At 50.3% G+C, this 27,023-nt stretch overlaps 4 protein-coding genes across 10 annotated transcripts; 1 reads left to right on the top strand and 3 right to left on the bottom strand.

Annotated features, from left to right (window-relative positions):
- Window positions 1–1,110: 1,110 nt before the first annotated feature.
- Window positions 1,111–5,561, bottom strand: TIMM17B (translocase of inner mitochondrial membrane 17B). The gene is made up of 6 exons (XM_063084214.1): window positions 5,485–5,561; window positions 4,542–4,641; window positions 2,854–2,917; window positions 1,803–1,931; window positions 1,576–1,686; window positions 1,111–1,484 (listed from the first exon to the last, which is right to left on the bottom strand). Exons 1-6 carry the CDS (start codon window positions 5,508–5,510, stop codon window positions 1,396–1,398), a joined length of 519 nt encoding a protein of 172 aa, XP_062940284.1. The 5' UTR covers window positions 5,511–5,561; the 3' UTR covers window positions 1,111–1,395.
- Window positions 5,562–5,727: 166 nt separating this feature from the next.
- On the top strand, window positions 5,728–10,053 carry PQBP1 (polyglutamine binding protein 1). 4 transcript variants are annotated; one of them, XM_063083854.1, is made up of 7 exons: window positions 5,728–5,840; window positions 6,245–6,329; window positions 8,593–8,704; window positions 8,923–9,035; window positions 9,232–9,453; window positions 9,639–9,702; window positions 9,837–10,053. In XM_063083854.1, exons 2-7 carry the CDS (start codon window positions 6,263–6,265, stop codon window positions 9,991–9,993), a joined length of 735 nt encoding a protein of 244 aa, XP_062939924.1. In that variant the 5' UTR covers window positions 5,728–5,840; window positions 6,245–6,262; the 3' UTR covers window positions 9,994–10,053. The 4 variants fall into 4 exon arrangements, with proteins under 4 accessions (XP_062939924.1, XP_062939921.1, XP_062939923.1 ...); XM_063083851.1 differs by having other exon boundaries at window positions 9,232–9,462; XM_063083853.1 differs by lacking the exon at window positions 5,728–5,840 and adding an exon at window positions 5,996–6,057 and having other exon boundaries at window positions 9,232–9,462.
- Window positions 10,054–10,110: 57 nt separating this feature from the next.
- Window positions 10,111–17,746, bottom strand: SLC35A2 (solute carrier family 35 member A2). Of its 2 annotated transcripts, none has more exons than XM_063083625.1 (5): window positions 17,637–17,746; window positions 15,854–16,036; window positions 13,353–13,504; window positions 11,673–11,819; window positions 10,111–10,382 (listed from the first exon to the last, which is right to left on the bottom strand). In XM_063083625.1, the coding sequence occupies exons 1-5, from the start codon at window positions 17,725–17,727 to the stop codon at window positions 10,284–10,286; spliced, it is 672 nt and encodes a 223-aa protein (XP_062939695.1). In that variant the 5' UTR covers window positions 17,728–17,746; the 3' UTR covers window positions 10,111–10,283. The 2 variants fall into 2 exon arrangements, with proteins under 2 accessions (XP_062939695.1, XP_062939694.1); XM_063083624.1 differs by having other exon boundaries at window positions 10,270–10,382; window positions 11,673–12,409.
- A 1,356-nt stretch (window positions 17,747–19,102) lies between these two features.
- Window positions 19,103–24,295, bottom strand: PIM2 (Pim-2 proto-oncogene, serine/threonine kinase). Of its 3 annotated transcripts, XM_063083877.1 has the most exons (7): window positions 24,043–24,203; window positions 23,806–23,915; window positions 23,051–23,101; window positions 20,909–21,281; window positions 20,671–20,705; window positions 20,301–20,477; window positions 20,088–20,202 (listed from the first exon to the last, which is right to left on the bottom strand). In XM_063083877.1, exons 1-7 carry the CDS (start codon window positions 24,101–24,103, stop codon window positions 20,188–20,190), a joined length of 822 nt encoding a protein of 273 aa, XP_062939947.1. In that variant the 5' UTR covers window positions 24,104–24,203; the 3' UTR covers window positions 20,088–20,187. The 3 variants fall into 3 exon arrangements, with proteins under 3 accessions (XP_062939949.1, XP_062939948.1, XP_062939947.1); XM_063083879.1 differs by lacking the exon at window positions 20,671–20,705 and having other exon boundaries at window positions 19,103–20,202; window positions 24,043–24,295; XM_063083878.1 differs by lacking the exons at window positions 20,301–20,477; window positions 20,671–20,705 and having other exon boundaries at window positions 19,103–20,202.
- Window positions 24,296–27,023: the final 2,728 nt, after the last annotated feature.

The following is a 27,023-nucleotide window of genomic DNA, read 5'->3' as shown; positions in this document are numbered from 1 at the left end:
AGATACGTGAAAGGTCATGGCCAGCGATACCTGGATCTGACTGGCGCCCCAACCCCCGCGAGTTCGAGGCCCATGCCCTGCTGGGGCGCTGAGAGGTGTGTGCACAGCACCTGCTACCGTCTGCCCTCCCTGTGGGCCCTCGGTCTGGTGGCCCACACCGCCTGGCACTGAGTAATTCAAGCAGGAGGTGTCGTAGCTCTGTCACCTCTGAGGATCGCCAGGTCCTGGTTGGGGCCTTGGGAGGCCACCGGTCTCGACTTTTGCACCCCCATGAACAGGTTTGGTATGGAAGAGAGGGCGTTTCCACTTCTTTGCATCGGCTTGCAGGAAAATGTTTTTATGTCTCCCATGAGGCCACCTGCACTGAAGCAGTTTGTGGAGAAGAAACCTTTGACTCCTCAGCAAACTTTTGCAGCCCTGTGGAAACAATGTTTGCCCCACCCATGTAGAGGTCTGCACAGAAGTAAGTGTTTTTGTCGATGTCCCTGAAAAATCTCTTTCCCTTTACTCCCCCACCCCAAAATGAAAACTCGTTTCTAGTTATTCTATGGTTGCCCTTTATAACTGACAACACTGAGTATGGGAGAGCAAAACTGTCTCTGTGATAGAACAGGAAATGGACACAGGGCACCTTCTTAGAGCAAGTTGGGTCTTCCTGCCCCTACTTACATCCCAGGTCCATGGTGAAACCACATGGAAGGGGATTCTCTTCACAATTGGAAAGAAAGAAGGGACTCCTCGTAAGGTCAGATTCCCCAGCCTTGGCGATGGAGGCTGTGGGGGGCCAGGGGTATCACTGTGCCGTGTGTGTATGGTGTTCAGGGGTGCAAAGTGCAGAACCACCCCACTGCCTGCAATCCTGCATTCACTCACTTCCTTCCCAAGCCTGCTGCTCTGCTCATGAGTCATTGCTTGGCCCCACACACCTGCATTCGTCTACCTAATTCGCATCTTTGTTCATGCCCCTTCCTGCTCACTCATTCCACAAACATTCACTAGAGCCCACTGGCTTTGGGACTCTCAGTCCTAGGTCTTCCAAGTCCCCCGAGAGGGCTCTACCCCTTGTCCTGAGGAGGGGCTCTCACGAGTGGCTCAAAGAGTACAAACACAGGCATCTTAAAACTGGCTTTAAATATTCATCAGGGTGCCACACGAAGGAGCTGGGTGAGAGCTTGTTACATGTGAGTCTGGGGCTGGGGTGCCCTGAGAAAAAGGGGACCCATCTATCAGGGCAGCTGGGGTGCCCCACCCCCACCCTGGGACAAAGGAGCAATATAGAGGCCCTCTCTAGAGGGTCCCAGGGCTAACTGGGAGCCAGCCCTCCCTTCGAGGTAGATCATTGGGGAGGGAACCGAGGAGCAGCTCCCACGGTGGTGGTGTTAGGCGGTCGCTTCCTCAGTGGTATTGCTGATAGCTGGGATAGTCTGGGGCCGGGGTACCCTCCTTAGGGGGCAGCTGGCTGGGGTCCTCCAGGAACGGGGGCACTGGAGAGGGGAAAATCAGGTAAGGATGAGAAGAGGAGGCCAGGCGGGGCATATCCCACCTCTCCCTGACCATCGTCCACCAGGCACTCACCATTGCGGAACTGCTGGGCAGTGTAGCGAGTGAGGAGGATGCCGACACCCTCGATGAGGGCCAAGAGGATGCCCCCCATCATCGCCGAGCCCACCATGGCCAATGGGCCACCTGGGGGAGTTAAGGGGCAGAGAGACAGAGGTGATGGCAGGCAGAACAGGGTGGAAGGGGCAGGGACAGGGGCTGGAACAGGGGCTAGGGACGTGGCAGGGGCTGGGGACACTCACTGCGGGCAGCCAGCACGGCCCCGGTCAGTGCTCCACTAGTGATGGAGTTCCAGGGATCTTCCTTGCCCCGCAGCTGCACCAGACCGCAGTCGATGGTGGAGAACAGGCCCCCCCACACTGCGAAGCTACCTGTCGGGGGACCGAGGCCTAATTAGTATTCCTTGGAATTCCCAATAATTCACATCTCAGGGGTTGAGGACTTCCAAAACCTGAATGCCCTGGTCAAGAATGGGGAGAAACCCAGACACAGACAGATAGCAAACTCCCAGGGAATATTCCCTGTCTTTCACCATCTTGTGGTAGCTTCAAGCTGCCTATAATTGCCATGGACACTCCCTTCACCTTTATAGGGAGTTGACAAATGTTTACATGCAGATTTATCTTTATATGGCTTTAAACAGAGCAACTATGATCTTTGTAATCACCATATAGAGTTGGAATTCTGATTTTGATTTCAGAGAGAAGGAAACAGGTTAGGAAAGCTGGCTAATAATATGATAGTTAAAATGTTTACTGAGGGCTTACTGTATGCCAGGACCTGTTCGAGGTACTGTTGTATTTGACTTCTGCAATTTTAAATTAGTTAATATTACTGAAGTGCTTAGCATAGCAACCAGCACTTGGTAAGTACTACTAATACATAAATTACAAAACTACTGATAAGGTGGTTATTGTTATCATCATCCCCATGTCACAGATGAGGTTCAGAGAGGTTAAGCCACTACCCAAGTTCACAAAGCAGGGAAGAGCCAGGGCCTGGATTTAAACTCCAGAACCCGGGCCGGCCCGAAGCTAGCTCACTCAGGAGAGTGTGGTGCTGATAACACCAAGTCAAGGGTTAAGATCCCCTTACCGGTCATCTTTAAAAAAAAAAAAAAAAAAAAAAAATTCCAGAACCTATATTCTTGCTCCTCCATATTCAATTGTTGGGAAATACCACCCAGACAGAATTGGGGCAGGAATCTGGACCCCCAACTTGCAGTCTAGACCCAAAGTATCAACCATCCCCAACTTTGCCATCACACCTCCTATGTCCCCTCTGACCCCTCACCTCCAATTTGGGGGGCTCGGATCCTCATGGCATTGACACTACCTCTCAACCGGTGCCGAATTCCCTGGGGAAAGTAAGGAAGGGAGTCAGGGCAGGGTTGAGTCCATCGGCAAACAGGGTTTCTAGTTTTTAAGAGAGGGAAGGAGATGGGAGACCTGTTAGGGGTATAAGAGGTAGAGATGTGGAAAAGCAGCCAAGAACTACGGGGTTGGGGAGCACCCCCACATGAGTGTTCTCAGAGCTGGGTTGAGAAGTTCTAATTCATTCATTTGTTCGTGCATTCATTGAATAAATGATTAACGAGCTCCTGCAATGTGCCAGGCACCATGTTGTATGCAGGGATACAGCAGTGAACAAGGTAGATCTGGTCCCTGTCCTCTCGAAGCTCACATTATAGTGGGAGAGACAGACCCTAAGCAAGGGTACAGATAAAGAAGATAGCTTCAGACAGCAATATGCACTCTAGAGGAAACAGGATTAAGAGATATGATTGTGGCTGAGGGGTCAGAAAAGGCCTCTTTAAGGGGCATTTGTGCTGAGACCTTGAGTATGAGAAACTTGGGCAAAAATCCAGGAAAGAGAATTCCAGGAATTCTCTACAGCCATTCCACCCTGAATGTACCAAACCTCGTCTGAACTCAAGCTAAGCAGGGTCAGGCTTGGTTAATGCTTGGATGGGAGAATTCCAGGAGTTAAGGGGAGTAATAGGTCTAGATACAGTTGTCCCTTGGTATCCAAAGGCCATTGGTTCCAGGAACACCACCACTTATCTGTGGATGCTCAAGTCCCTGATATAAAACAGTGTAGCATTGGCATATAATCTATGCACATTCTCCAATGTACTTTAAATCATCTCAAGATTACTCATAATACCTAATACAATGTAAATGCTATGCAAATAGTTGTTGTACTGTATTGTTTGTAATATTTTTTATTTTTCCCCAAATATTTTCGATCTGTGGTTGTTTGAACCCACAGATGTGGAGGCCAATTGCATATAAATTGCAGAGACCTTGGCAAATGGATGCCATTTAAAGCTATGACATGGGCTGGCCCGTGGCTCACTCGGGAGAGTGTGGTGCTGATAATACCAAGGCCACGGGTTCGGATCCCATATAGGGATGGCCGGTTAGCTCACTAGGTGAGCGTGGTGATGACAACACCAAGTCAAGGGTTAAGATCCCCTTACCGGTCATCTTTTAATTAAAATAAATAAATAAATAAAGCTATGACATTTGATGAGATGATCTTGGGGGGTGGGGTGAGTGGTAGGAGACAGAATTGATTATGTTAAATTAAAAGGGTTTTCCTCAACTTTAAAGCTGTCCTCCCTCTGCCAATTAAACTCTTGTCACTTCCCTCTATCTAGGTTTCTGACTCAGAATCTATCTCTAGGTAAAATCTGTCTGGCTCTGCACACATATGTAGAATTTGGTGATGATTGTTTTGACAGCACAACATTTCTGCAGAGGAGCTCGAGTTGAGGGGGCGTGGGGGGCGATGCAGAGGCCATGTTTATAGTTCCCCTAAAACTCCAGATCCAGGAGCCAGGCTCGGCACAAGCTTGGTGAGCAGGCACCAGAATGATTAAGTACATGTGAGCGGCAGCTCCAAGCAGTTTTCAGAGCAGTATCCCGTGCAGGCAAGGTAGCTGACCCCCACACCACCCTGGGAAGGCCTGGACTCACAACAGGGGCATTGCGGAAGCCCTTGATGGCCTGGAAGACTCCGCCACCGATGACACCCATAGTGAAGGCTCCACCGCAATCATCCACAATTCGCCATGGGCTGCAAAGGGAAGGGAAGGATTGGGTTAATGTGAGCCCTTTCCAGGGCCACATGGACCCTTTCCGACTGGGAGAAGCCAAGTCGCCTGAATAGGAAGTTCACGAGTGGGAAAACACACTTCTGATAATAACGAGCTAGTCCTTTTTTCCCTCATTAAAGTGAGAAATGGGGCAAAAGGGGAAAATATTAGTCTTTTCCCTGTTCACCCCTCTCCTTTGCAGCCAACCAGGAAATCAGCCAACTACTTTACTCCTATCAAAGATTAAATTAATTGACACATGAAAGAGTTTGTACGTGTCGATAAGCGCCGTAGAAGTGTGAACTTGCTAGTATTGTCATTAAAGCAGTTCGGGGTTGTGCCCCCTCCTCCGACAATGAGCATGTCCCACCAAGCCCCGCCCCTTCCCCCCTTTGGAGGATCCATCACCCTCTCCTTGCCCTCTATAAGCTCGTCCACGCCCCGCCCCCCAAACAAAAGCGACCTGGGAAAAACCACGCGTGGCAACTCTGGGGATTTATGCTGAACACCTCACTACCCCCAGGCTGGAATGGATTCGACCAGCGTGTTTCTTTTAGTTAACAAACAGGGACTAGGAGATACGAAATCAGGGGAAATGTGGCGTGGGTCGTCCTGCACCGCACCTTCTCCAGGCACACAGTGTGCCCCCTGTTAACGGAGCCCGAGTGGGAGGAACCAAGTTGGGGGAGCGGAAGGAGATACGTTTCTAAGAGTATCCCATGTCTGAGACGTGGCACTTTGTGGCCGGTGCCTCCCCCGCCCGCCTCCCAGGCCCGGCCTTGGCGCCGCAGCAACAGTCCCGATGCCTGTGCCCATCGCCGTACCAAGGTTCCCGAGCGTACTCCTCCATGGCGCCGGCGTCTGGCCGTGGAGTCACTTCCGACCCCAGCCGGGCCACGCCCCCAGCTTAAACGCACACAAGCGCCCGAGCTTTCCACCTATTCCAGGACCACGATTGGGTCGCTTCGCTATACGTCAGGCCATGGGCGCACTCTCATTGGCCACCCAGGCTTGCGTCATCTGTTCGCTGCAGCTTGAGCGTCGCTCAGTTATTGCAAGGCTCAGGGAGGGAGGATCTCGTTGTGTGCTTTGAGGAAAGAGTCGTGTCATCCTGGTGGTCATAGCGGCGACGAGAGAGCGGCCGGTCCGACAGCCTTCCACTACTTGCACGACTGTATTGGTAACGCCAGGGGTGGGCGCATTTTTTTGGAGCGGGAGGAAGTGCTGCACTCTGCTCCCCCATCCCAGCCCCTTGGTTCCTCCCACCCGGCAGTCTTTAGGGGACGTTGGGTGAGCCCATTGCTACGGTGCGGGGGAGCCGCGCTTGGCCCCCTGGTGGGCGGAGCCTGGGCCTGGGAGAGGAACTAGGTCCCGGAACATTCTCGAGAGGAGCGTTGGTGAGAGTTTTCATGATATTGCCACCTATTTCTTCCACCTTTTAGCGCGTAGGTTCCGTCCGCCCAGCTACTGGTGCAGTTGGGTACGTGGGGGTCCTGAGTATATGCTGGGGGGAGGCACTAGGTTACAGGATCCAGATTCGAATCCTCATCTGAGCTGGTTTTTAGTCTGTCCGTACATCCCCAGGTCAGTCTGTTACCCGCTATGCCGCTGCCCGTTGCGCTGCAGACCCGCTTGGCCAAGAGAGGCATCCTCAAACATCTGGAGCCCGGTGAGAGAGCTAAGACCAGATGAGCCTGTCATGTGCCAGGCTTGACAGACACTTCGTTGTTGATACGGATACTTGATACCTAGCATGTGCACTAAGCAGTAGAGTGACATTTCATTTTTAACAATGTGGATTCCTGACACCCATTCCTACCGCGTGCCAAGCACTGGGGTGGGGGCGGGGAGGATCGATATTTCATCCTTAACAATACTGATAGCTGATGCCTATTTGGGGCCTATTGTATGCCAAGTTCAATCCATGGCGGTGATTACATATATCTAATTGGAAGGATGGCTAACATGTGCTGCAGTTTCCTGTGTGCCAAGTACAGTTGCAGGATGTTGATACTTTGCTGTTTACTATACTGATGAATTGCATGTATTTAAGAGGTATTGTCGTGACTGGCAATGTAGTAGTGACATATACCTTATTGTTCACCATATCAATAACTGACATGTATTTTCGGCCTAAGAGCCTGGCATACACATTATGGTTGACAGTATAAGATGATGGTGAGGATCTATCATTTAAGCCTATTGTGCTTCTGGTGTTAGTTACACCTTATTGTCAATTATACTAAAAGCTGGCCTCTATCTTGGGCTGTGTTGTACCAGGCACTGCAAAATGCATCTTATTTTCTCCTCATTGATAATTGACATCTATTACAAGCCTACTGCATGTCAGGCATAGAACTTGTCGTTAATAATACTGATAATGATTATTTATATTTCTTTTAAGCCTAGGGAGTACTAGGTCTTCTGCTGATAGAACATATCTTATTTATTTATTTTTTTTTTAAAAGATGACCGGTAAGGGGATCTTAACCCTTGACTCGGTGTTGTCAGCACCACACTCAGCCAGTGAGCGAACCGGCCATCCGTATATGGGATCCGAACCCGGGGCCTTGGTGTTATCAGCACCGCACTCTCCCGAGTGAGCCACGGGCCGGCCTAGAACATATCTTATTAACAATACTGGTAATTACAGCTGACATCTATTTTGGGCCTACTGTGTGACAGGTAGTATGCTGTTGCTGCACATAGGTTTCGTTGTTAATGGTATCCACAGCTGAAATCTGTTATAGGCTTACTGAGGGCCAGGCACCGAGCTGATAAGACAACTTTTTTTATTCTACTGATATTGACATCTGTTGCAGGCTTACTATGTGTCAGGCCTCAGGAACTGGATGGATTCAGAGCAATGTTTGGATAAATCCCTTGCTGTCCAAACTCTTCCTACTCAATATACAGGACTCAGAAACCCTGTAATCATTGAGCTTGGAAGCTGAATGGATTGGATATATTTTCAGATAAACCCCGTGCTAGTCAAACTCACTTTATCTAAATAAATTTGTCTTTCTTTTCACTGGCTGGCCTCTATGGGGATCTGAACCCGTGACCTGAGTGTTATAAGGCTGTGCTCTAACCAACTGAGCTAACCAGCCAGCCCTAAATAAATTTGGATAACAGTGTCACATACTATCTGAACATAGGAATTGAATAGATATGGATAATTTTTTTTTTTAATTTTTGAAGTGTTTATTCAAATTATTGAATTAGTTAAGGGTAATATTAAAAATTTTTATTATTATTATTATTTTTTAAAAGATGACCGGTAAGAAAAAAAAAAGAAAAAAAAGAAAAAAAAAAAAAAAAAAAAGATGACCGGTAAGGAGATCTTAACCCTTGGTTTGGTGTTGTCAGCACCACGCTTAGCCAGTGAGAGAACCGGCCATCCCTATATAGGGATTCGAACCCATGACCTTGGTGTTATCTGCACCGCATTCTCCCGAGTGAGCCACGGGCTGGCCCTTTTTTTTTATTATTTTAATTTATCAATATACAATATAGTTGGTTTTCGTGTCCCTTTACCAATTCCTCCTTTTTTCTCCGTCCCTCTCCCCCCCATCAATATCATATCAGTTCACTTGTCTTAACAAGATCAAGGAATTGTTGTGATTGTTGTTGGATAAATTTTTTGATGAATCGCTATCAACTCAAACTAGATAGGTTTGGACAACAGTATAACTCATCATCTGAACCCAGAAACAGAACAGATGTAACAGATTTAGGAACATTTCTTGGTAAATCCCTAATGGAGATAGGCACATTTGGACAGAAAAGAGACTTCATATGCTTCCTGGCAAACACATGTGTCTTCCATAGTGGGTTGTGTGAATGTGAGTGCGTGTCTCTCCAGGCCCTGGCTGTAGGATGAGAACTCCCCTGGTCCTTAACTGCTGTCCTGCTTCCCCTTGTTTTGCCAGAACCGGAGGAAGAGATCATTGCCGAGGACTATGATGATGATCCCGTGGACTATGAGGCCACCCGGTTGGAGGGCCTTCCACCAAGCTGGTACAAGGTGTTTGACCCTTCCTGGTGAGCCTGGGGACCTGGGGGTGGAGCTGACTTCTGACTTTGCCCTTCCTGTATTGTTCCTGACCATGGGGTATGGGGACACAGGAGAAGAGATCTGGGGGTCCTCCCTGTGGGGTACTGACATGGGGCAAGTATAGGCAGAGACTGGGGAGACAAGAGTTGCGGACAGAAGGAGAGGACATATGTGCTGACACTCCTTTCCTCCCACTGCCCCACAGCGGTCTCCCTTACTACTGGAATGTGGACACAGACGTCGTGTCCTGGCTCTCCCCACATGACCCCAACTCCGTCGTTACCAAATCTGCCAAGAAGCTCAGGACCAGTAATGTAGGTGAGTTGGCAGATCCACGGGTGCCTCAAGGGATTCTAGCAGTTCTCAGAGAGGAGCCAAGTAAGTTACAGTGGATCGAGGAGGGGCAGGTGAGACCAGGCAGGCCCAGCCCTAGGCAAGGAAGGTTGTTGAAGGCAGAGGCTGCTGGGTCCTGGGGTGGGAGGAGAAGGTCACTTCCAGACTTTGGTGTCCCCAGATGCTGAGGAGAAGTTGGACCGGGGCCATGACAAGTCTGACCGGGGCCATGACAAGTCTGACAGAGATCGAGAGCGTGTCTATGACAAGGTGGAGAGAGAGAGAGAGCGGGACAGGGAACGGGATCGGGACCGTGGGTATGACAAGGCAGACCGAGAAGAGGGCAAAGAACGACGCCACCATCGCCGGGAGGAGCTGGTTCCCTACCCCAAGAGCAAGAAGGGTAAGCCAGGCAAGTGCCAGGGCATACAGTGTAAGGAAGCCCTCCCTGGGGCATGTGCCTGGGTTGGGAGAAGGGTGCTGCAGTCCATTGCTACGCAGGCTCCATTTCTTCCTGGGATGGGCCTCAGTGGTCAGGGGCTCCTTGTGCCTCCATTGAAGACCTCACCCTGCCGCCTATTTCCACAGTGGCAAGCCGAAAGGATGAAGAGTTAGACCCCATGGACCCCAGCTCATACTCCGATGCGCCCCGGTAAGTGACAAGCCCTCGTGAGCCCTCCTTTTTCCTTATGACACTCACTCTGCTGGTGAACGCCATCCCTCTCCTCTTCACTGTCTCATTTCCCCATTCCCATCCCCTGACTCTCTACTCTCTGTCACCCCCAGGGGCACATGGTCAACAGGACTCCCCAAGCGGAACGAGGCCAAAACGGGGGCTGACACAACAGCAGCCGGGCCCCTCTTCCAGCAGCGTCCATACCCATCCCCAGGGGCTGTGCTCCGGGCCAATGCCGAGGCCTCCCGAACCAAGCAGCAAGACTGAACCTTCGCTCTCCCAAGTACCCCAAGGGTTATTAATAAACGCCTTTCTGTGTATCATGTCCATGGGGGCTCCGTGCTTCCTTCACTCGCTCTTTCGATGCTTCCCAACCCAAGCCAGCAAGATGCAAAACATATTTTATTTGCAAAAACTCACCTAAGAAATAGCGTGGGGTGGCAGGGGCTGAGGGCTAAGGTGGGTCTTTACCAGAGAGAGCTTACTCGTGTCAGACCTGCATGGGGGTGGAGGTGGTGGGGAGTTCAGTGTCTACCTCACCCTACCCCTAATACTGATTAATTTGATCCCAGCTGGGCCAGGGCAAGAAGGGAGAACGAGGCCAGGGCAACGTCTTCAATCCCAGCAGCTAGGAACCCTTCACCTTGGTGAGCAACCTGTGGTGGGAATGGAGAGGAAAGAAAAACACAGAAAGCTGGGCTGGCAGGCGGGTTTCCTGAGCAAGCGGGGCGGCAGTAATGAGGCTGGTAGTCCTGGGGTTAGTAATGGTGCCTATGCATAGAGAGCAGGTGCCCGGGGTCAGAAAGCTACACGTGGACTAAATAAATACAACATCTTTATTTGGCATTGAGTATCCTGACATTTGTTCTTTACAGTTCCTTAGAAAACAAACCAAAAAAATCAGAACAAATTAATCAAAAATAAAGACCCAATGGCCCTATTTACATATAGCACAGCCCAGGCGCGTGCACGCGCGCGCGCGCACACACACGGATACAGTTAAGGGGTTAATAAGCTTTGGGGAGTGCAGGGGGCAGGTTCCACATTTCACCAATTCTAAGACACACCCCCCCACACACACAAAGTAAGGGTTCCTGATACAGCCAATGGGGTATCAAGAATGTGATTGGCAGCTTTATTTTTCCTCTCTATATGTCTCGGAAAATAAACCTGCATCTGGTAACTGATAGTGCCTTAATTCGATGAGATTCAGCCACTTCAAAGATCTCCCCTCCCCACTTTTCCCACACCCTGGATCATTAATGATCTGATTACACCATGAATCCCAAAACCACTAAACAAATGGCCCCTACTGCACCCTTCCCCCAGACGGGCTGATGTAAAAATTTCAGCTCTCGCCACTTCCTCTCTCCTTGGGCACTTGCAAGAGGCCCATCTTCAAGAGTATTGGTGTCAGGGAAGCTGCCCTAACACCACACAGAAGATTGAGCTGCTAGCATGACCCAGTGTATGGTGAAGGAGGAGAGAATGCCTCAAACTATGGGCAACTGAACCCCACAGTAGGCATCCATCATAACTGAAGAGCTGCAGGATTTTTGTCCAGTTTGTCCTTATGAAGGTGGAGGGACTGCTGGAAGAGACTCTCCCAGACAGGAGAGACAAGACAACTCCAGCAGAGGAGTGGGGGTGGGGGCAGACAAAAAAGGTCTTGAATAACAATACCCCCAACCCTGACCCCAAAGAGGTTAGATTGGGGCACAGCAGGCAGCTCTAAACACCCCCCCAGGAAGGGTTCACGTGACACCTCGCCTGATTCCCATGCCCTTCCAGCAGTCTCAATGACCCAGGAGAAAAGACCATCTTCCAACCCCAGAGGAGCCAGGCCCCGGTGGCAACTTGGGTTCCACCGATGCCCAACACCCTCCACCCCAGTCCCCCTCCCCGTCTCCCCCACTGCCACCAGCCCTCACTTCACCAGCACTGACTTTGGCAGAAAGGGCTCCGTGACCAGGTCTCCGTGATGGGAAGACAGCTGAGGTGGCGGTGGCTGCCCTGCAGGCTGCTGGTGAATGCAGGGCCCAGAGGCGGAGGCAGAGGAAGAAGCTATGGCTTTGGCTGCACCTCGGGGAAGGCTGTAGAGGTAGACGGCAGCAATGACGAGCCCAGCGCCAAGGGCAAATAATGGGTCCACGTGGAAGCCAAAGAGGCGAATGGAGGCAACAGTGGACAGCACAATGGACAGGGAGGTGGCGAAGCCCTTGAGGATGTTGTCAGCGTACTTGACAACGACAGCCACTAGTAGCCCACCAAAGGCCTGGTTGAGCACCACACCCCAGACAGCAGGAGTGTACCCAAAAAAAAAGCCACGGTGGGCCACAGCAGAGCCCTCAGCCCACCAGAGCCCCACCAGGCCCAGTGCTGTGCCAAAGAGGCCCAGCTGCAGGTTGCGTAGCCACACGGAGCCCGAGCTGCCTTTGAGGATCTTCTCAAAGTAGACACCTGCGAAGCCTGAGGAGAGACAGGAGGCCACAACAGCTGCTAGGCCTGCTCCAGGGTTCTGATCCAGGGGCCGCGGGCCTCCCCCACCGGCTTGCTGGGCCTGGACAATTGCGACGCCAGTGAAGAGGAGCAGCAGGGAGGCCCACTGCAGCCGGGAAAGGCTGCGGTTCAGCATGAGCACGGAGAACAGTGCTGTGGTCAGGATCTTCAGCTGGTACGTCACCTGTGAGTGGCATGTGGAAGGCACTGAGGGCTGACCCCAACCCCCAACAGGTGCATGTGGGGGACAGCACCCACTGTGGGCCCCCAGGCACCATGGAGGGACAGGTTGGGTAGATGACAATAACAACACAAAACTGGCCAGCCACTGGCCATTGGCTGAGTTGCAGCTAACTAGTTCTGAGGTCCCTCTCAGAAAGTGCACAGAAGGATGGCTGTGCCAGGACATCTCAGCCCACATCCAAGTCCACATCCCAATCCCACTTCCTGGCTGTGTGACCAGGGACAAGGCATTTGCTCTGAGTCCTGCCATCATCATCTGTAAAATACTGCTACTGTATGTAAAATGCCTTGCAGTAGATAATGAATAATCGGTAGGCTTTGTGATGAGGCAGGTATTCATACAGATGAATCAACCACAACAACATCAGCAAATATTTATATCGAGCTTACTATGTGCCATATGTTCTGGTATGGGTCTAGGTACTTTACCTGAATTAGTTCATTTAATCCTTCCAACCATCACATGAAATGGGCACCATCGTAATACCCAATTTAAAAATGAGAAAACTAAGGCACAGAGAAGTTAGGTGACTTGCCTCAAAATCACACAGCTGGAAAGTAACAGAGCTGAGATTTGAACGACGCAGCTTGGCCCCAGAATCCAGGCTCTTTAACCATTTCACAAGGCTGCCCACGAATAACCTAAAGTTTATGTATCTCCAACCAAGGGCTCCTCACCGGTTTTATTTCTTTCAATCATCCCAGCATCCCAGCAGGCAGGTATTACTGTCTCCATGCCCAGTTTTCACAGATGAGAAAACCGAGGTTGAGGAAGTTCCAAGGACATTCCAAAGGTGACAGCTCCTGCTCTCTTCAGCTCTCCCCCCATCCTATATCCCCTAACCAGCCAGTTCCCCTGGGGCCACGATGGGCTTGGTGCTCACCTGAAAAGTGGCAGCTGGCAGGTTGGAGATGGCAACATACTGGAGGTTATTCTGCAAGGTATAAATGAGAGAGGGCACTGCGAGCTTGAGCGTGTCTACATACTGCACCAGGACAGCCTCATGGAGGAAGAGAACCAGGTGCTTCACGTTACCTAGGTGGGAGGAGGAGAGCCCTTTTTAGCACTGACTACCAAAGACAGGAGTCCCCTGAAGGCTGGGACTAGGCCTGGTCCTGTGTCTCCCTGGGGGCGGAAAGGAGGTCTGTGCTCTCAGTTTTCCCTACAGTGCAACCATGTCTCCAGTAGGCCTTTCTGATATTCAGTTTAATGGCTGCAAAAGAATCATCCATAACACTGTGTCTGCTAATCACAGACCACATTTCACTCATCTTAGAGCTTACCTCCCTGGCACAGAGTGCCATTCAAGGCACGCACTCAATGCATGTTTGTACAATGAAATAATCATCATTAACTAGGTGCTTATGAAGTAGAAGCCCTAGGAGTGTAGGTGGAAGGCTGTCTCCCACACAGAGGGGGAGTTTTAGCTCAGACTTTTAGACTTATCCTAGCTCCTTACTGGCCTGTGAGCCGCCTAAGGGCAGGGGCCATCTTCCACTCAACCACATCTTTCTGTCAGCCCTAGACATAGCAAGGAGTTGCCCCTGCCACATGGATGAAGGCAGGCTTGGATGTGAAGCAGAAGTCCAGTTGAGATCTGCCCCAATGAATACATGAGAATCATTCCCTATGCCATAAGGCCTTTGCAAAGCTCATCCCACTTTTTTGCCATTCATCTTTTAAGTCTTAGCTGAATGTCGCTCCTAGGAGAAAATCCCCACAACTACTACACAAGTTATCCCAGGAATTACTGCTGATGATTATTTACAAAATTCTGTCCTTGCCCTTCATGGCACTAATCTCAGGAGTAATTACTGTCTCTAACCTCTAATTTTCCAGGTGTTAGAAAGGTAACATGGTTTATATGCCACAGATTACATAACAAACCCCACATAGATGGAGCTGCCCACCATAATCAAGCATATTCCTATTTCTGAGGTGAACTGTGTGAATATTCACACGCAGTGGGAAAAATAAAAAACACAAATATACAAAGAGCCCCACATCAGTCAGGCCAGGTTTTACCACCAAACTAATTCAGGGGAAAAAAAACGGGGGGTGGGGAGTGGAGAGGGGAAGGGGTTTGAAGTTATACATGAGATGAAGGCCTGTGATTAAGTCTACAGCTGCCTGCTACTTCCTGTCTCAAATAGCAGCCCTATGAGGGCAAGATGTATGTCTGCGTTGCTAGCACACAGGTTCACTCCTAAATGTCTACAGAATCAATAAAGAAAAGAGCACATGGGTTCCTAAACGGCTGCCTCCCAGGGACCTGGAATTAATGAGTGGGTAAGAACATTTTCTTCGATGTAAACACCTAGGGCAAAGCTGCATAATTCACCTCTACCCTTTACATATGCAAGGCCTTTACAGAGAAAAACTGGGCAATATTTCAAAGTTGAAAGCCTGGATTCAGTTAGATGTTTACATTAGTAGATAAACCCAACTCCCAACTTTTAGGAAATACAGAGGACAGAAGAACATGTTAAATGACACCACAGAGAGGCAGTCAGCAACACCTAGACTGGCCAAAGTCTACAACACAAATGACCTTAATTTCTTCAACAAATTAATTGCAAAGAGAAAAAAAAAGAGTTGAAGGGGAACCTAGAGATAAACAGATTTAGAAGACATCAACCAATTACAAAACACTGACCATACACAGCTTAAAAAAATTTTTTTTATGACATTTAAGAAATCATTACATCAGATCCCCCCATATCAACCTGTTGCCAAAAAATAAAAAAAAGAAAAATCATTATAAAATTATAAATTTGAATGCTAACTAGATATTTGTTTTAATTTTTTGAATCGTTAATTTTTTGACGTATGATTCTTAGGTATTATACTTGATTTTTAAAAATGTAACAAAATATTTATTCAAGATAATACAGGGGGATTTACTTTAAAATATTAAGAGGGGAAGTACACAGGCAGACACAGATTGGCAGTGAGCAGACAATCATCGATGATGTTTAATGGCAGAGTGGCCATGAGTTGATAATCGCTGAATCTGGGGGATGGGTACATGGATATTTTACTCTTTTATTATTCTCTCCGATTTTGTGTATGTCTCAAATTCTCCACAATAAATAGTTAAAGATAAATAAATCACCATGTAAGAGTCCCCTGCTACCTTATGGGCATAGACTATCCCACTCTTATAGTTCACACAGGCCAACTCCTTGGGTGTCAGGGGTACAAAAGTGTAGATCCAGCTTCTCATAGCTGGAGGGAGAGAAAAGCTTAGCTGCACTTACATACTCCCCAGGCAGGCTCATAGACACAGAAATATTCCCCCAGCAAATCCTCCATGTGAGTACACACACATGCGGAGTCCCATCCGCCAACACTCCCTGTGCAGCCTCCCTCCCTGGCTCATACCCCTCTTCTGTGCGAACAGCAGCAGCAGGCAGGTGAGACCTTTGAGCACTTCCGCCATGACCACAGCAGTGGTGGCAAAGAAGCGGTCCCCAGGCAGTGTGCGGGCGTAGCGGATGCTGAGGATGAGGGAGGCATTCTGGACCACCAACACAGCTAGGGATATGTACTTGAGGCGCCGGTGAGCTGTGGGGAATGGAAGGGGCAAGGCGGAAGGAGTGGGTCAGAAGCTGCTGGGGCATAGACACACTAACACCCACCCTTTCCCCTTTCTCAATCAGGATCCTCCTAGCCACTGCCACATCTTCCCTCTGCCTGCCTGTCCTGACCCAGTGAGGGTCCAGCCCCTACCTGCTTCCACTGCCTCAGATACTGGCAGGAAGAGCCAGAAAAGAAGTGTGCCTTGCCCTGTCCAGCCCATACCTGGAATCCTTCCTGAGGTGTCAGGAAATGGCTAGGGCAGGCTCTGGACACTCACCTCAGCTCCAGAAGCAACTCTTCCCCAGACAGAATACCAACTACATTTTGAGCGCTTATTGCGTGCCTATCACTGGGCTAAGGGATTTATATGGATTACCTCAATGGACTCATATCACTCTGATCTCTGAAGGAACTAGGATTCCATTTTCCGGGTGAGCAAACTGAGGAATTATATGAAATGATGCTCCTATGTAACAAGGGACTGTCCCATGTAAAGATTAATACCCCAATACAGGGAATGAGACCATTGTATAAGGTATGTCCAACCCCTAAGGAATGATCTTTCTCCCATCTAATGACTCGATTCCCTCATACTCACAACGGTCTACATCCCATATGGAATGATCCTCCCCACACTCAAAAATGGTCTCTCCAACCCTCCTTCTTATGACAACTGATTCCTCCTGACCCAGAATGGTCTAACAAATAGAAGAAATGATTCCCCCATTGTCCCAGGGACTAAACCCCGTATAATGAGTGGTTACCCCATCAAGAATGGTCTGGTTCCCTCAACCATATAAGGAAGTATTTCCCTATACTCCACATGGTCCGTCCTCCACCACCACCCTCCCCCCCACTATTCCTTGTTCCACCCACATTCACAAGAACTCTCTGCTATAAGGAAGGATCCGGCACCCTCAGAAACATTCTTTCTCCACCATGTAAGGACAGACCCTCCCACCTCAACATACAATGAACTGTACCTCCATTAGGAAGAGACCCCGCCCCCGAACGGTCTTCTCCCCATATAATGGATATCTCCATCCTCAAAATGGACCCTTTCTGGTCACATAAGGAAGGACCACCCCACCCTAACTCAAAATAGTCCCTGTTATAATAAGGAAGGAATCACCACCCTCAGAATAGTCTCTCCCCCTATAAGAGAGAACTCCCACACCCTCAGGATGGTCTCTCCCTTACATAAGGAATGGCTCCCCACACACTCAGAATGGTCTCGGTGGTCATAGCCTCCCCAAAAGGAAATACTCCACACGCAGAATGGTCTCTACTCTCCATACTCCCCAAACACCCTCAGAATGATCTCTTCCCCGCCCCCAACACACTAACACGAAACGGAGGGAAGGAGGTCCGTTTTGTCCTCCTCTCCCCTCCACACACACACACACACACACACACACACACACACACACACACACAAACACACACACACACACACACACACACACACACACACAGAGTCGGTCCACACGGGATGCTCCCTCTCACTTCAGTGAGGAACCTTCCCGAACCCCAGCAATCCCGGTCTCCGCGCCACCGCCGACTGCTCGGACACGGCCCGCCTCACCCGCACTCGCGGCCCCAGGCTCCAACGCCCCCGCGGAGACCGCCCCTTGCCCTGCCGCCGCGGTGGAACCTCCAGCTCCAACCGCTGCCATGTTGGCATCTGCCCGGCCCGTCCCCTCGGCAACAGCAGGCCACTTCCGTGTGCCTCACTTCCGCTTCCGGGACTCCGGAGCGGGGGCGGGGCACGTGTCGGGCTGACCAGAGCTGTGGCTTTTCTCGACTACACCTAGAGGCTTAATCTAAGATAGTGTCTTCGGGATTTCCAAGTTCTGTCGGACCGGGAGACCGGGGACGCGGCCAACCCGGCCTCCCACCGTCTGTGCAGAGCCTCATCGGGCCATTCCTGTTACTAGACCCGCCTTCGTCTTTCCGTTCGTCCGCCTCATTGACCCCGCTTTCTATATCACCCGCCCATTCTGTCTCCCGGTCTCATTGGTTCGTCTACCCCTCTTCTATCTCAGCTCTTTATTGGCACCTCCTTAAGATGGCACCACCCTTTCTGCATCAGAAACTTCTAGGTTTTTCTTGGTTGGACTTAAGTTCTTCTTTGTCCTCTGCCAGCGAGGCCTCGCCCCCTGGAGAGCCCACGGGCGTCTAGGCGGGACGGGAGACTTCGAAGGGGCGGGGCAGGTGAGGGGTACTGGGTGAAGCACCACGTGGGGACGGGTGAGGGTCAGGCAAGTAAGCCAGCAGATTAAAGCCGCCAAGGATATACAAGTGAAAAGACAAAGTTAAGTTAGACTGAGAGAAGGGAGACCAAGTGAGTCACCATTGAGGATAGAAAAGAAATGAGAAGGGGCAGGTGCGAGGCTCACAGGTTAGCTAGCATTTGAAAACAGAGCATGAGAGGGAACAAGTGAAACCAAGACAGAATAGGGCAGGGAAGGTAAGTCAGGAGTTGGAGAGATGAGAGGGATGAGCATCAAAGGGGAAGACAAGGGACAGGTTAAAAGGTAAGGGACAAGACACCCTGGACATAATTACAAAATGAGAACACCAAGGCCCAGGGTTCAATCCCTGTACCGGCCAGCCGCCAAAAGCAAAACAACAAAAAACTAGGAAGATTCCAGTCAACACTCAACTCTGCCCCACCCCCATCAGTGCCCTGAAAGGGCTTTTCTTCAACAGGAAAGGGATTTCTTCCCTCCCCTAATGTTGGGGGAAGGTAGTTTTTTTCTGCCTTTGAGTTGGCCATTTCTGATTGGGGATGTGTCCTAAACATCTTCAATGTCTACGATATATCCAACATAACCCTTCTGTACATACCAGGCTCTACATAAGAGCGGGGGCGGGGGGATGGGGGGGTGGGAGGAGGAATCAACAGTTTTTTGTGTGGTCCAGCGTAAACGAACCCATTAAAGCTCTTAAGGATGCCGCCATAAGACTGAGGCTTCCTGCAGGCAAAGGAGAGATCCAGCCCATCTCCCTCTTGGCACAAATGCCTCACATCTACAAATGGCTAGTCGCTTCTGATTCCATTACTTTTATTAAATGGTGGGTTTCCACACATGGCTTTTTAAATAATCCAAGCAGGTGGAGAAAGGAAAGGAGGGCACACTTGGCGTTCCCCTCCTCCCAATACACATCTAATTATTTTAGCAATTGGACAATTTTGGCTCAGGAGGAGGCAGCAAGAATCTGCAAAAGTTGGAGAGGGGGGGCCCAAGGAGAACAAATAGCAAAACTTATTTCCCCCAGCCCATTCCCCAAAAAACCATCCATCCCATCCTAAGTCTCTGGTGGTGGCCGGTGGTGTCCATCTTCCATTCCTTCCCAAATCATGGAAGTAAGGTTCTTCTCACCAGAATAAGGGCACTTGGGATTACAGAGTAGGGTCCCCTCACCAAAAAAAAAAAAAAAAAAAAAAAAGAGCCCTGGGATAACAATAGGGCACTACCTCCCTCAGAATAAGCAATCCTGGGCTGAGGTAGGCAAGCAGCTTAACCGAATATGGGACTCTAGGCTAGGGGAAAGCGTCCCTTCGCTAAAATAAGATCTGCTGGGGTACTGGAAGAAAAGCACCCTTGCCCAAGTAAGAGTATTTGAACTAAGTGTGTGTGGTGGTAGTAGGAGGTGCCAGTGTAGGGGTTACAAGTGATCAGAATAAAGGTCCTGGGGCTCAAAATAGAAGTAACTTTAACCAAACACCATTAACAAAATGAGAAACAAGGAAGCCCCCCCTCCAGAATAAGGGACCACAGGTTCTAGGAGGAAGGCTCCTTCACAAGATTGGGACGGGGACTGGGCAGACTTGGCTTATGTCTTCTGACCCCTCATCCCTAATCCCTGACCTTAGTAATACTGGATTTTTAATAACCTGTAAAACCAGGTCAACAGATGTCCATCTAACCTTGTGGCATGGCCATGGGATGGCTATTCTGACCAGTGGGGGCCTGGCCAGGCCTAGGGGAGCAGGGACCAGGCCAAGGGGGTGGGGCCTCCTTTGGGGGGGTTGGGGGGCTCATCCTCGGCTGGTGTTTGCATCCAGGGGTCCAGCAGGATCTCCTCCAATGAGGGTCGGGAAGAGGGTTTGGAGGCCAGGCACCGGCGGATTAGGGCACAGCAGTCTGTGGGTCAAGAAGCACAAGGGAGATTAGCAGTTAGTAGGAGGTACCAGTCTCTGGGAGGGATGGAGTCTGCAGGCTGGGGTCTGTGAAGGCCTCACCTGGGGAGACATGGGCAGGAAAGTGGAGCTCAGCCTCCAGAATCTCCTGGTCCCTCTCGAAGGGAATGTCCCCACACACCATGTCATAGAGGAGGATACCCAGTGACCAGACAGTGGCTGGGAGAGCATGGTACTGGTGCTGAGAGATCCACTCCGGGGGGCTGTACACCCTTGTCCCTGCATGCAAGCCAGGGGTTAGACCACTCTCTGATGATGCCCTTCTCCCAGCCCACACTCCCCAGGAAGCATAATTAAGAGCACTCACTATAAGAGCAGGGTCCCTTCACTAGAACAGTTGCTCTTTAAATATAATGGCAGAATCCCCTCAACAGAAAGAAAGCACTTAAAAGTAACAGTAGGATTCCCTTACCAGAAAAAGAACACTCAGGATAATAAGAGAATCACCTTAAAAGAATAAGAACCCAGAACAAAGTTAGGGCACTATCAGAAGATGGACTTTATCATAGGGCAAGGCCAGAGAATCCCCAGTTTATTAGAAATCAAGAACCTTAAACAGGGGCAATATAAGTCAAGGGTTATAGGACACCCCATCACTGGAGGTCAAAGATCATAGGGCCATAAAGATAAAAGGTAAAGGGAAGCCTTACCATCAAAGTCAGTGTAAGGTTCATCATGAAGCAGGGCACCTGAACCAAAATCAATGAGTTTGGCACAGCCCCGGCAGAGGTCTATCAGGATGTTCTCATCCTTGATGTCACGATGGACAACTCCACGGGCATGGCAGTGCTGGACAGCTGCCACCACCTGGGCAAATAAGCAGCGGCTTTGGCCTTCACCCAGCGGGCCCTTCTCTGTGATGTAGTCAAAGAGATCCTGGGCAGGCAAAGGCCTCTCAAGGACCAGCATGAAGCCCTCTGGTGTCTCAAACCAGTCAAGCAGGCGGATTACACCACGGTGCCCACCACCGGCACCCACCTTCCATAGCAGTGCCACTTCGAGTGGGCACATGACTGAATCTGACTGGGGGTGAAAGTGGGGTGGAAAGCAAGGAGAGAAAAAGAGAAGGCAGACGTCAGGCCAGTGGCTCTGATGCCAACTTCTCACCTAAGCTCAAATCATAGTCCCTTGGCCTCCCAACTCTGTGGCCTTGAGCAACCCACTTCCCTTCCTGGGCCTCAGTTTCCTTGTCTTAAGGGCTCAAACTCACACAGCCACTGGGAGGGTGAATAGAATAAAGAGCCTACACACATCTGGCATGTAGTAGGAGCTCAGTAAATATTTGAATGAATGAAAATGGTTCTTAACGAGGCCTTCAAAAGAAGCAGCACTATCATATAACACAGTTGTCCCTGGGTATCCATGGGGGATGGGTTCCAGGACCTCCTGTGGATACCAAAATCTGCAGATGCTCAAACCCTTGATGTAAAATGGCATAGTCATATAACCTATGCACATCCTCCTGTATATTTTAAATCATGTTAAGATTATTTATAATACCTAATACAATGTAAATGTTATGTAAATACTTGTTATACTATATTGTTTAGGGAATCAGGACAAGAAAAAAAGGTCTATTCATGTTCAGTACAGACACAATTTTTTAAAAAATATTTTCAATCCACAGTTAGTTGAATCCATGGATGCAGAATCCATGGATATGGAGGGCCGACTGTATTTCATCTGTTTTGTTCACCGTTATGTCTAAATCTAGATTAGAATAGTACTTTTCACACTGTAGATGCTCAATAAATGTTTGTTAAACAAATGAAAGCACTTTATAGCACAAGGCCTGATATGGAGTTGGCACTCAATAAATACTATTATTGTGTAATGGTTTTTCTGTTTTGTTCACTGACATATCTATAGCACTAGAACAGTGCCTGGTAACAGGGTAGGGCTCAATAAATATTTGTTAAATAGGTGAAAGCAATTAGTAGAAAAGGACCTAGCACAAAATGAGCTCTCAGTAAATATTATGGAATATTTTGCCAAGTGCCTAGAATTGTGCCTGGCATATAGTAGACGCTCATTTGTAAAGTGATTAATAAAATTTACCCTCTTGAAATGTTAAAAAAAAAAAAAAAGAAGATGAAGTGATTAGTTGCAAAGGACCTGGCACAAAGTAAGAACTGTGTTATCATGTGATATTTTGTCACTGTCACCAAGCAACTAGGATCGCTTAATAAAAGGCAAAAACGTTACTGGCGACAAAAACCCCACCGTCCCCCGTAAGCCTTGTGCTGGCACACTGACTGCCACAAGCAGCCTTCCTGCCTAAAGGGCCCTCTCCTGGCTAGGCCGCTGACTCGCACAGCCGCCGACAGGTTTTCTCACAGTGATGCAAATTCTACTAACGCGCAGGCGCACCCTCTCTTGGCGGCCCACGGCCTGCGCAGGCGCAATCTCCCAAGAGCCGCCAGGGGGCGCTCCCGCCTCTACAGCTTGCTCAGACCCGCCCTGATGCCCGTTAGCACTCTAAAGGCAGGAGAGAAACAGCCACCATCACCATAGCAACCAGTGACCTCTGCCCCTCTCTCCACACCAGTATGCAAGCACTGTTTGGAAGGAGGATAAGAAAGGAGAGTTGGAGGGGAGAATTCACGTTCTAAGGGAATTGCGGTGAATCAGAACTGTAGGTCACCCCAAGGGAGTAAACATGGGCTGGCAGGAGTGTTCTCACCGTTACAGGGCCCAGAGAGTCATACATATATGCCCTAGAAAAAGCAAGAGAGTGAGTTCATCGTCAGTGGTTGAGTAGACAGGTCAGGAAGGATTCCAAAGATACTCACCAAGGGAGACCAGCCCAACACACGATTCCGGGGGACCACTTTGATGGCCACCTGGTGAAAAGGGCCAAGTAAGGGGGCCAGCAGGTGACTCCTAGACCATTCCCAGTCTAGGCCCTTTGCCCACCTCCAGTGCCCCTCCATCGACCAGCACCCTAGTCTTTCTGGTCCCCGACCACACCGCACCACAACTCATAATGAGCCAGGGCTTCTTCCCTACCCTCCAAGTCCCCAGAACCAAATTCATTTCTCCCACCAACCTTAGCCCTGGGCTCTCCCTTCCCAGGCATCAGGAACCCTCATTCCAGTCCTAAGCTCTAAATTACCTGACACCCCAAGCCCTTCATCTTCCCATCCAGCTCCAGGATACCCCAACTCTGTACCGGGGTCCTGGTCTTCACAACTCCACACTAGCCACCTACCTCCCAAATCCCCCAAATCTCACATCTAGGTCCCCACCTTCCCACACATACACACATCCCCTGGATCCTGGGGATCTAGAGTCCTCATAACCCCCACTCTCCAGTCTAACTCCCTGGACCTCCAGAATCCCTGCCCTGAAACCCCCTGAATCCCACATACCCACCTGGGCCGACACACACACAGGGACACCCCCAGCAACCTGAATCCTGGTCCTCATGACCCTACTACACATACTACAGGCTCACTCCCCGGTCAATCAGCATCTCAGACCCAGGACCCCCGCCCCCAACCCCGTCACACACACCTGACCCTCCCAAGACCCTCGTGGTGGATACCTGCAGTCGGTCCGTGACGCGGTGTCCCGCGAAGACAGTGCCAAAGCCCCCTTTACCCAGGAGGGGGCCGAGTTGGTACTCGGCCTCGAATGCTTCTCGATCCTTGCCTCCTACGCAGGCGGAGGCGAGGAAGTCAGGGTGGCGGCTTAGTGAGCCCGGCCGCGACTCCCTCCCTCGCGCCGCCACCCACCATTCCAGTCCATCCCGCCTGGTCGCGGTAGGGGAGGCTGCGCTCACCTGGGGGCGGCGTGGGGGTGACCGGGGGCGCTGGGAGCCCCTGAAGAGGCTTGGTCAACATGGAGGAGGTGCTGCGCAGATTGAGCCCGCTGAATCCGCTGAGTCCGCTGAGCCCGCAGGGCTTAGATGCCCGGGGCAGCGCGGCTGGAGAGCCAGGGCTGGGGGGCGCCAGGGTGAAAGGCAGAGTAACTGGTGGCCCGGAAGCACCCGCAGACGAAGGAGCTTTAAGATTCGCCGCGCGCGCCAGCCCCAACGCTACTGAGCCGGGGCACGCGCCTCCCGGGAGAGTCGCCCTGGGCGATAGCCCCGCCCACCTGGCTTTGATCAATCCGGATGCGGCACCTGCTGTATCCCAGCCAATCGGAGCCAGTCCTTATTTGCATACCACCCTCAACGTTTCAAGTGCCCCTTATGCAAATATACGACCGGTTCTTCCACGGAGGCGGGGCTGCATGCAAATGAAGGGGCGCGAGGTGGGGCGCACAAGAGGAAACCGGTTCTGGGAATCCCTTTGCGGCGACCGTGTTTGTTTTGGTTGTTGTGCGGGGTTTTTAGTGGTGGTGGTGGGGTGTGTTTGTATGTACACTTAAAAAAACTGCGTAGTCTCTTTCCCTAGGAAGTTGGTTGGCGGCGGCGGCGGCGGCGGCGACGGCGGCGGCTACCGCCGCCGCCGCCGCCACCTCCACCTCCTCTGCCTCTGCCTCTACTGCCCCCTCGAGATTAACGCGGAGATAAGGCCAGGCCGGGTTTCTAAGAATCCGAGCCCGTGGCAATCCAGGACCTTGTGAAGAGTGTTGCTCACCCAGGACCAGAATCCTCCAGGAGACGAGCTGCCTTCACCCCGAAACTGAAGCTGGGGCCCTGGGAAAGCCTGTCCAGTCGCCAGGGAAGGGTGACCCTCTGACCACCACCACGGGGGACATATTGATCAAAGGCAGCGTTCCTACACTCGGAGGCGGCCTGCAGGGTGTTTTTGGAGCCCTTAACCTAGACAGACCTGGTTAGACTAAGCCGTGGGCCCAGTCAGCAGGTCTAGAATCTAGAACTGCAAGGGGTGGTTCTTCGGGGGGAAGGGGATAAGGGGAGCCATAGTGGGGCTGCTCAGGTAAGAGTGAGCGTGGTAGAGGCTGCTAAAGAAGTGGTAAAACACCTTCAGACAAAAACTTGTGAAAAATAGCCAGAGAAGGCCCCACGCCCCAGGCAGACAGACATGCACTCCAAGGACACACAGAAACATCATGAGAAATACACACAAATTCATGTAAGCTTGTCCTTGGTACACATGCAGACATGCACCATCACACACAGACTGACAGTGTCAGAAAAATAGTTGTCCCAGAACAACACCCAGAGATACACTATTACAGACACTCCAGAGACTCATATGGACCTATATCACCATATGACACAGAAACATCCTGTCAGACACACTGACAGCACTTGTCATAGATACACTGGCACCATCAGACACGCACTATCACAGAAAGACTTGTACTGCCCCAGAAATGAGAGGCCCAGAGTCTGTCACAGGAAGACACACAGATGTTCCAAAGGCACACATTCACTGCTTCAAAGGCAAATGTGTACTGGTATGGTAGAGACATACAGTGTCAGAAAAACAGACATGAATAGACCTGGTCACAGACACACATACACCATCAGACATGCAGCCTTGTCACTAAAACTGTCCAGAAATAGCTACCCAGAATCTGTCACAGGAATACAAACGGTCATCCACCCCATCAGATAGAAACCACAGATGCACTGTCACAGAGACCCACGCAGACATGCACTTGTCTCAGATACAGACACCAACTGTCAGAGTCCCACACTCAGTCACCATTTGACACACCTGGAAACAAGCTCTTGTCACACACAAAACTGGAAACACCTTCTGAGATGCACATGAAGACTTGGACTTTCCAGTCACACACACCAACCACCACCCAAAAAGCAAAAACATGTATATTCTCCCTTATTCATCCAACATTATTAGGGGTCAACTATTAAACCGCCAGGTCTTGGCAGGGATGCAGATATTAAACACACAGATAAGTCAGGCGTCACAGCCCCTGCCCGGGAAGTTTATTTATAGTACAATTATTGGGGATATTTGTAGACAGAAGTTAGAATGTGAATGAGGTCACTCAGGGCTTCTCAGAAGATGACCTTCTACCTGTGTTGAAAGACAAATAAGGTTGGTGGCTCAGGACAGGGGAAGGACAAATTGCAGGCAGAGGCTAAGGAAACCGAACAGAGCAGCAAGAGGAGGTAGGCAGGGGCCAAATGGTGCAGAAACTTCCACAACAGGATAATTAATAATACCCGCTAACATTTGTGCTCTCACAATGTGCCAGGCACTCTGCCCAGTAATACATTATGTTGGCCATATACATTCTCTCTCGATGCTCACAACCAGAGAGAGCATGAGGTAGTAGACATTAACCACCCCTATTGTACCTGGGACACCTGAAACCCAGAGAGGCTGTGACCTGACCAAGGCCACACAGAAGACACGGAGGAGGGTTTCAAACCAATTCTCCAACATGCCATGCCTGACCACTGGATTCCAAAGATGCCAAGTAGACAGCCACTCAGCAGCCACGCCCTCACCTGCAGAGCCAGACACACATCTTTCCACAGGGACCCCACTATTGAGGAACAATGAAAAACACACTTGAGAAAACCTGGAGGCCGGTCAGCCTTCTCTGCCTTGGCTTTACCCCTAGGAAGGTCAGGGACAGAGGTGTCACTGGACTGGGGGACATGAACAAAAAAGGATTAGCCATTCCTCAGCTTCTAAATCACAGCAGGGGAGTCCCCTCTGTTTCTTCCACCAAACTCACTGCTGTTAGTTGTGCTTTTCCAAAGCATTTCCTCACCAGATCATCACAAGGAAAGAGCAAACATTTATGGTGAGAGAGGCAGGCAGAAAAGCTGGAATTCAGACAGGAAGTTCAGTTTCTGCCCTCAAGTTCACA

Source organism: Cynocephalus volans, chromosome X, assembly GCF_027409185.1.
Source record: "Cynocephalus volans isolate mCynVol1 chromosome X, mCynVol1.pri, whole genome shotgun sequence".
In the NCBI taxonomy this organism is placed as follows: domain Eukaryota; kingdom Metazoa; phylum Chordata; class Mammalia; order Dermoptera; family Cynocephalidae; genus Cynocephalus; species Cynocephalus volans.
Note: the sequence above shows the minus strand (reverse complement) of the source record. Positions and strands in the feature narration are given on the sequence as shown.

Coding starts and splice junctions, on each gene's coding strand:
- TIMM17B (XM_063084214.1), bottom strand. CDS start 5,510: ATGGAGGAGTACGCTCGGGAACCTTG. Junction 2,918..4,541: donor GCTTCCGCAATGCCCCTGTT/GTGAGTCCAGGC, acceptor TACTTTCCCCAG/GGAATTCGGCACCGGTTGAG. Junction 1,932..2,853: donor CCGAGCCCCCCAAATTGGAG/GTGAGGGGTCAG, acceptor GTCCCCCGACAG/GTAGCTTCGCAGTGTGGGGG.
- PQBP1 (XM_063083851.1), top strand. CDS start 6,263: ATGCCGCTGCCCGTTGCGCTGCAGACCCGCTTGGCCAAGAGAGGCATC. Junction 6,330..8,592: donor CCTCAAACATCTGGAGCCCG/GTGAGAGAGCTA, acceptor TTGTTTTGCCAG/AACCGGAGGAAGAGATCATT. Junction 9,463..9,638: donor GAGCAAGAAGGGTAAGCCAG/GCAAGTGCCAGG, acceptor CTATTTCCACAG/TGGCAAGCCGAAAGGATGAA.
- SLC35A2 (XM_063083624.1), bottom strand. CDS start 17,727: ATGGCAGCGGTTGGAGCTGGAGGTTCCACCGCGGCGGCAGGGCAAGGG. Junction 13,505..15,853: donor GCTGTTCGCACAGAAGAGGG/GTATGAGCCAGG, acceptor CCTCCCACCTAG/GTAACGTGAAGCACCTGGTT. Junction 10,383..11,672: donor ACGGAGCCCTTTCTGCCAAA/GTCAGTGCTGGT, acceptor TTCCCACCACAG/GTTGCTCACCAAGGTGAAGG.
- PIM2 (XM_063083879.1), bottom strand. CDS start 24,103: ATGTTGACCAAGCCTCTTCAGGGGCTCCCAGCGCCCCCGGTCACCCCC. Junction 21,282..23,050: donor TGTTGGGCTGGTCTCCCTTG/GTGAGTATCTTT, acceptor TTTCACCCCCAG/TCAGATTCAGTCATGTGCCC. Junction 20,478..20,908: donor ACCTTACACTGACTTTGATG/GTAAGGCTTCCC, acceptor GCTTGCATGCAG/GGACAAGGGTGTACAGCCCC.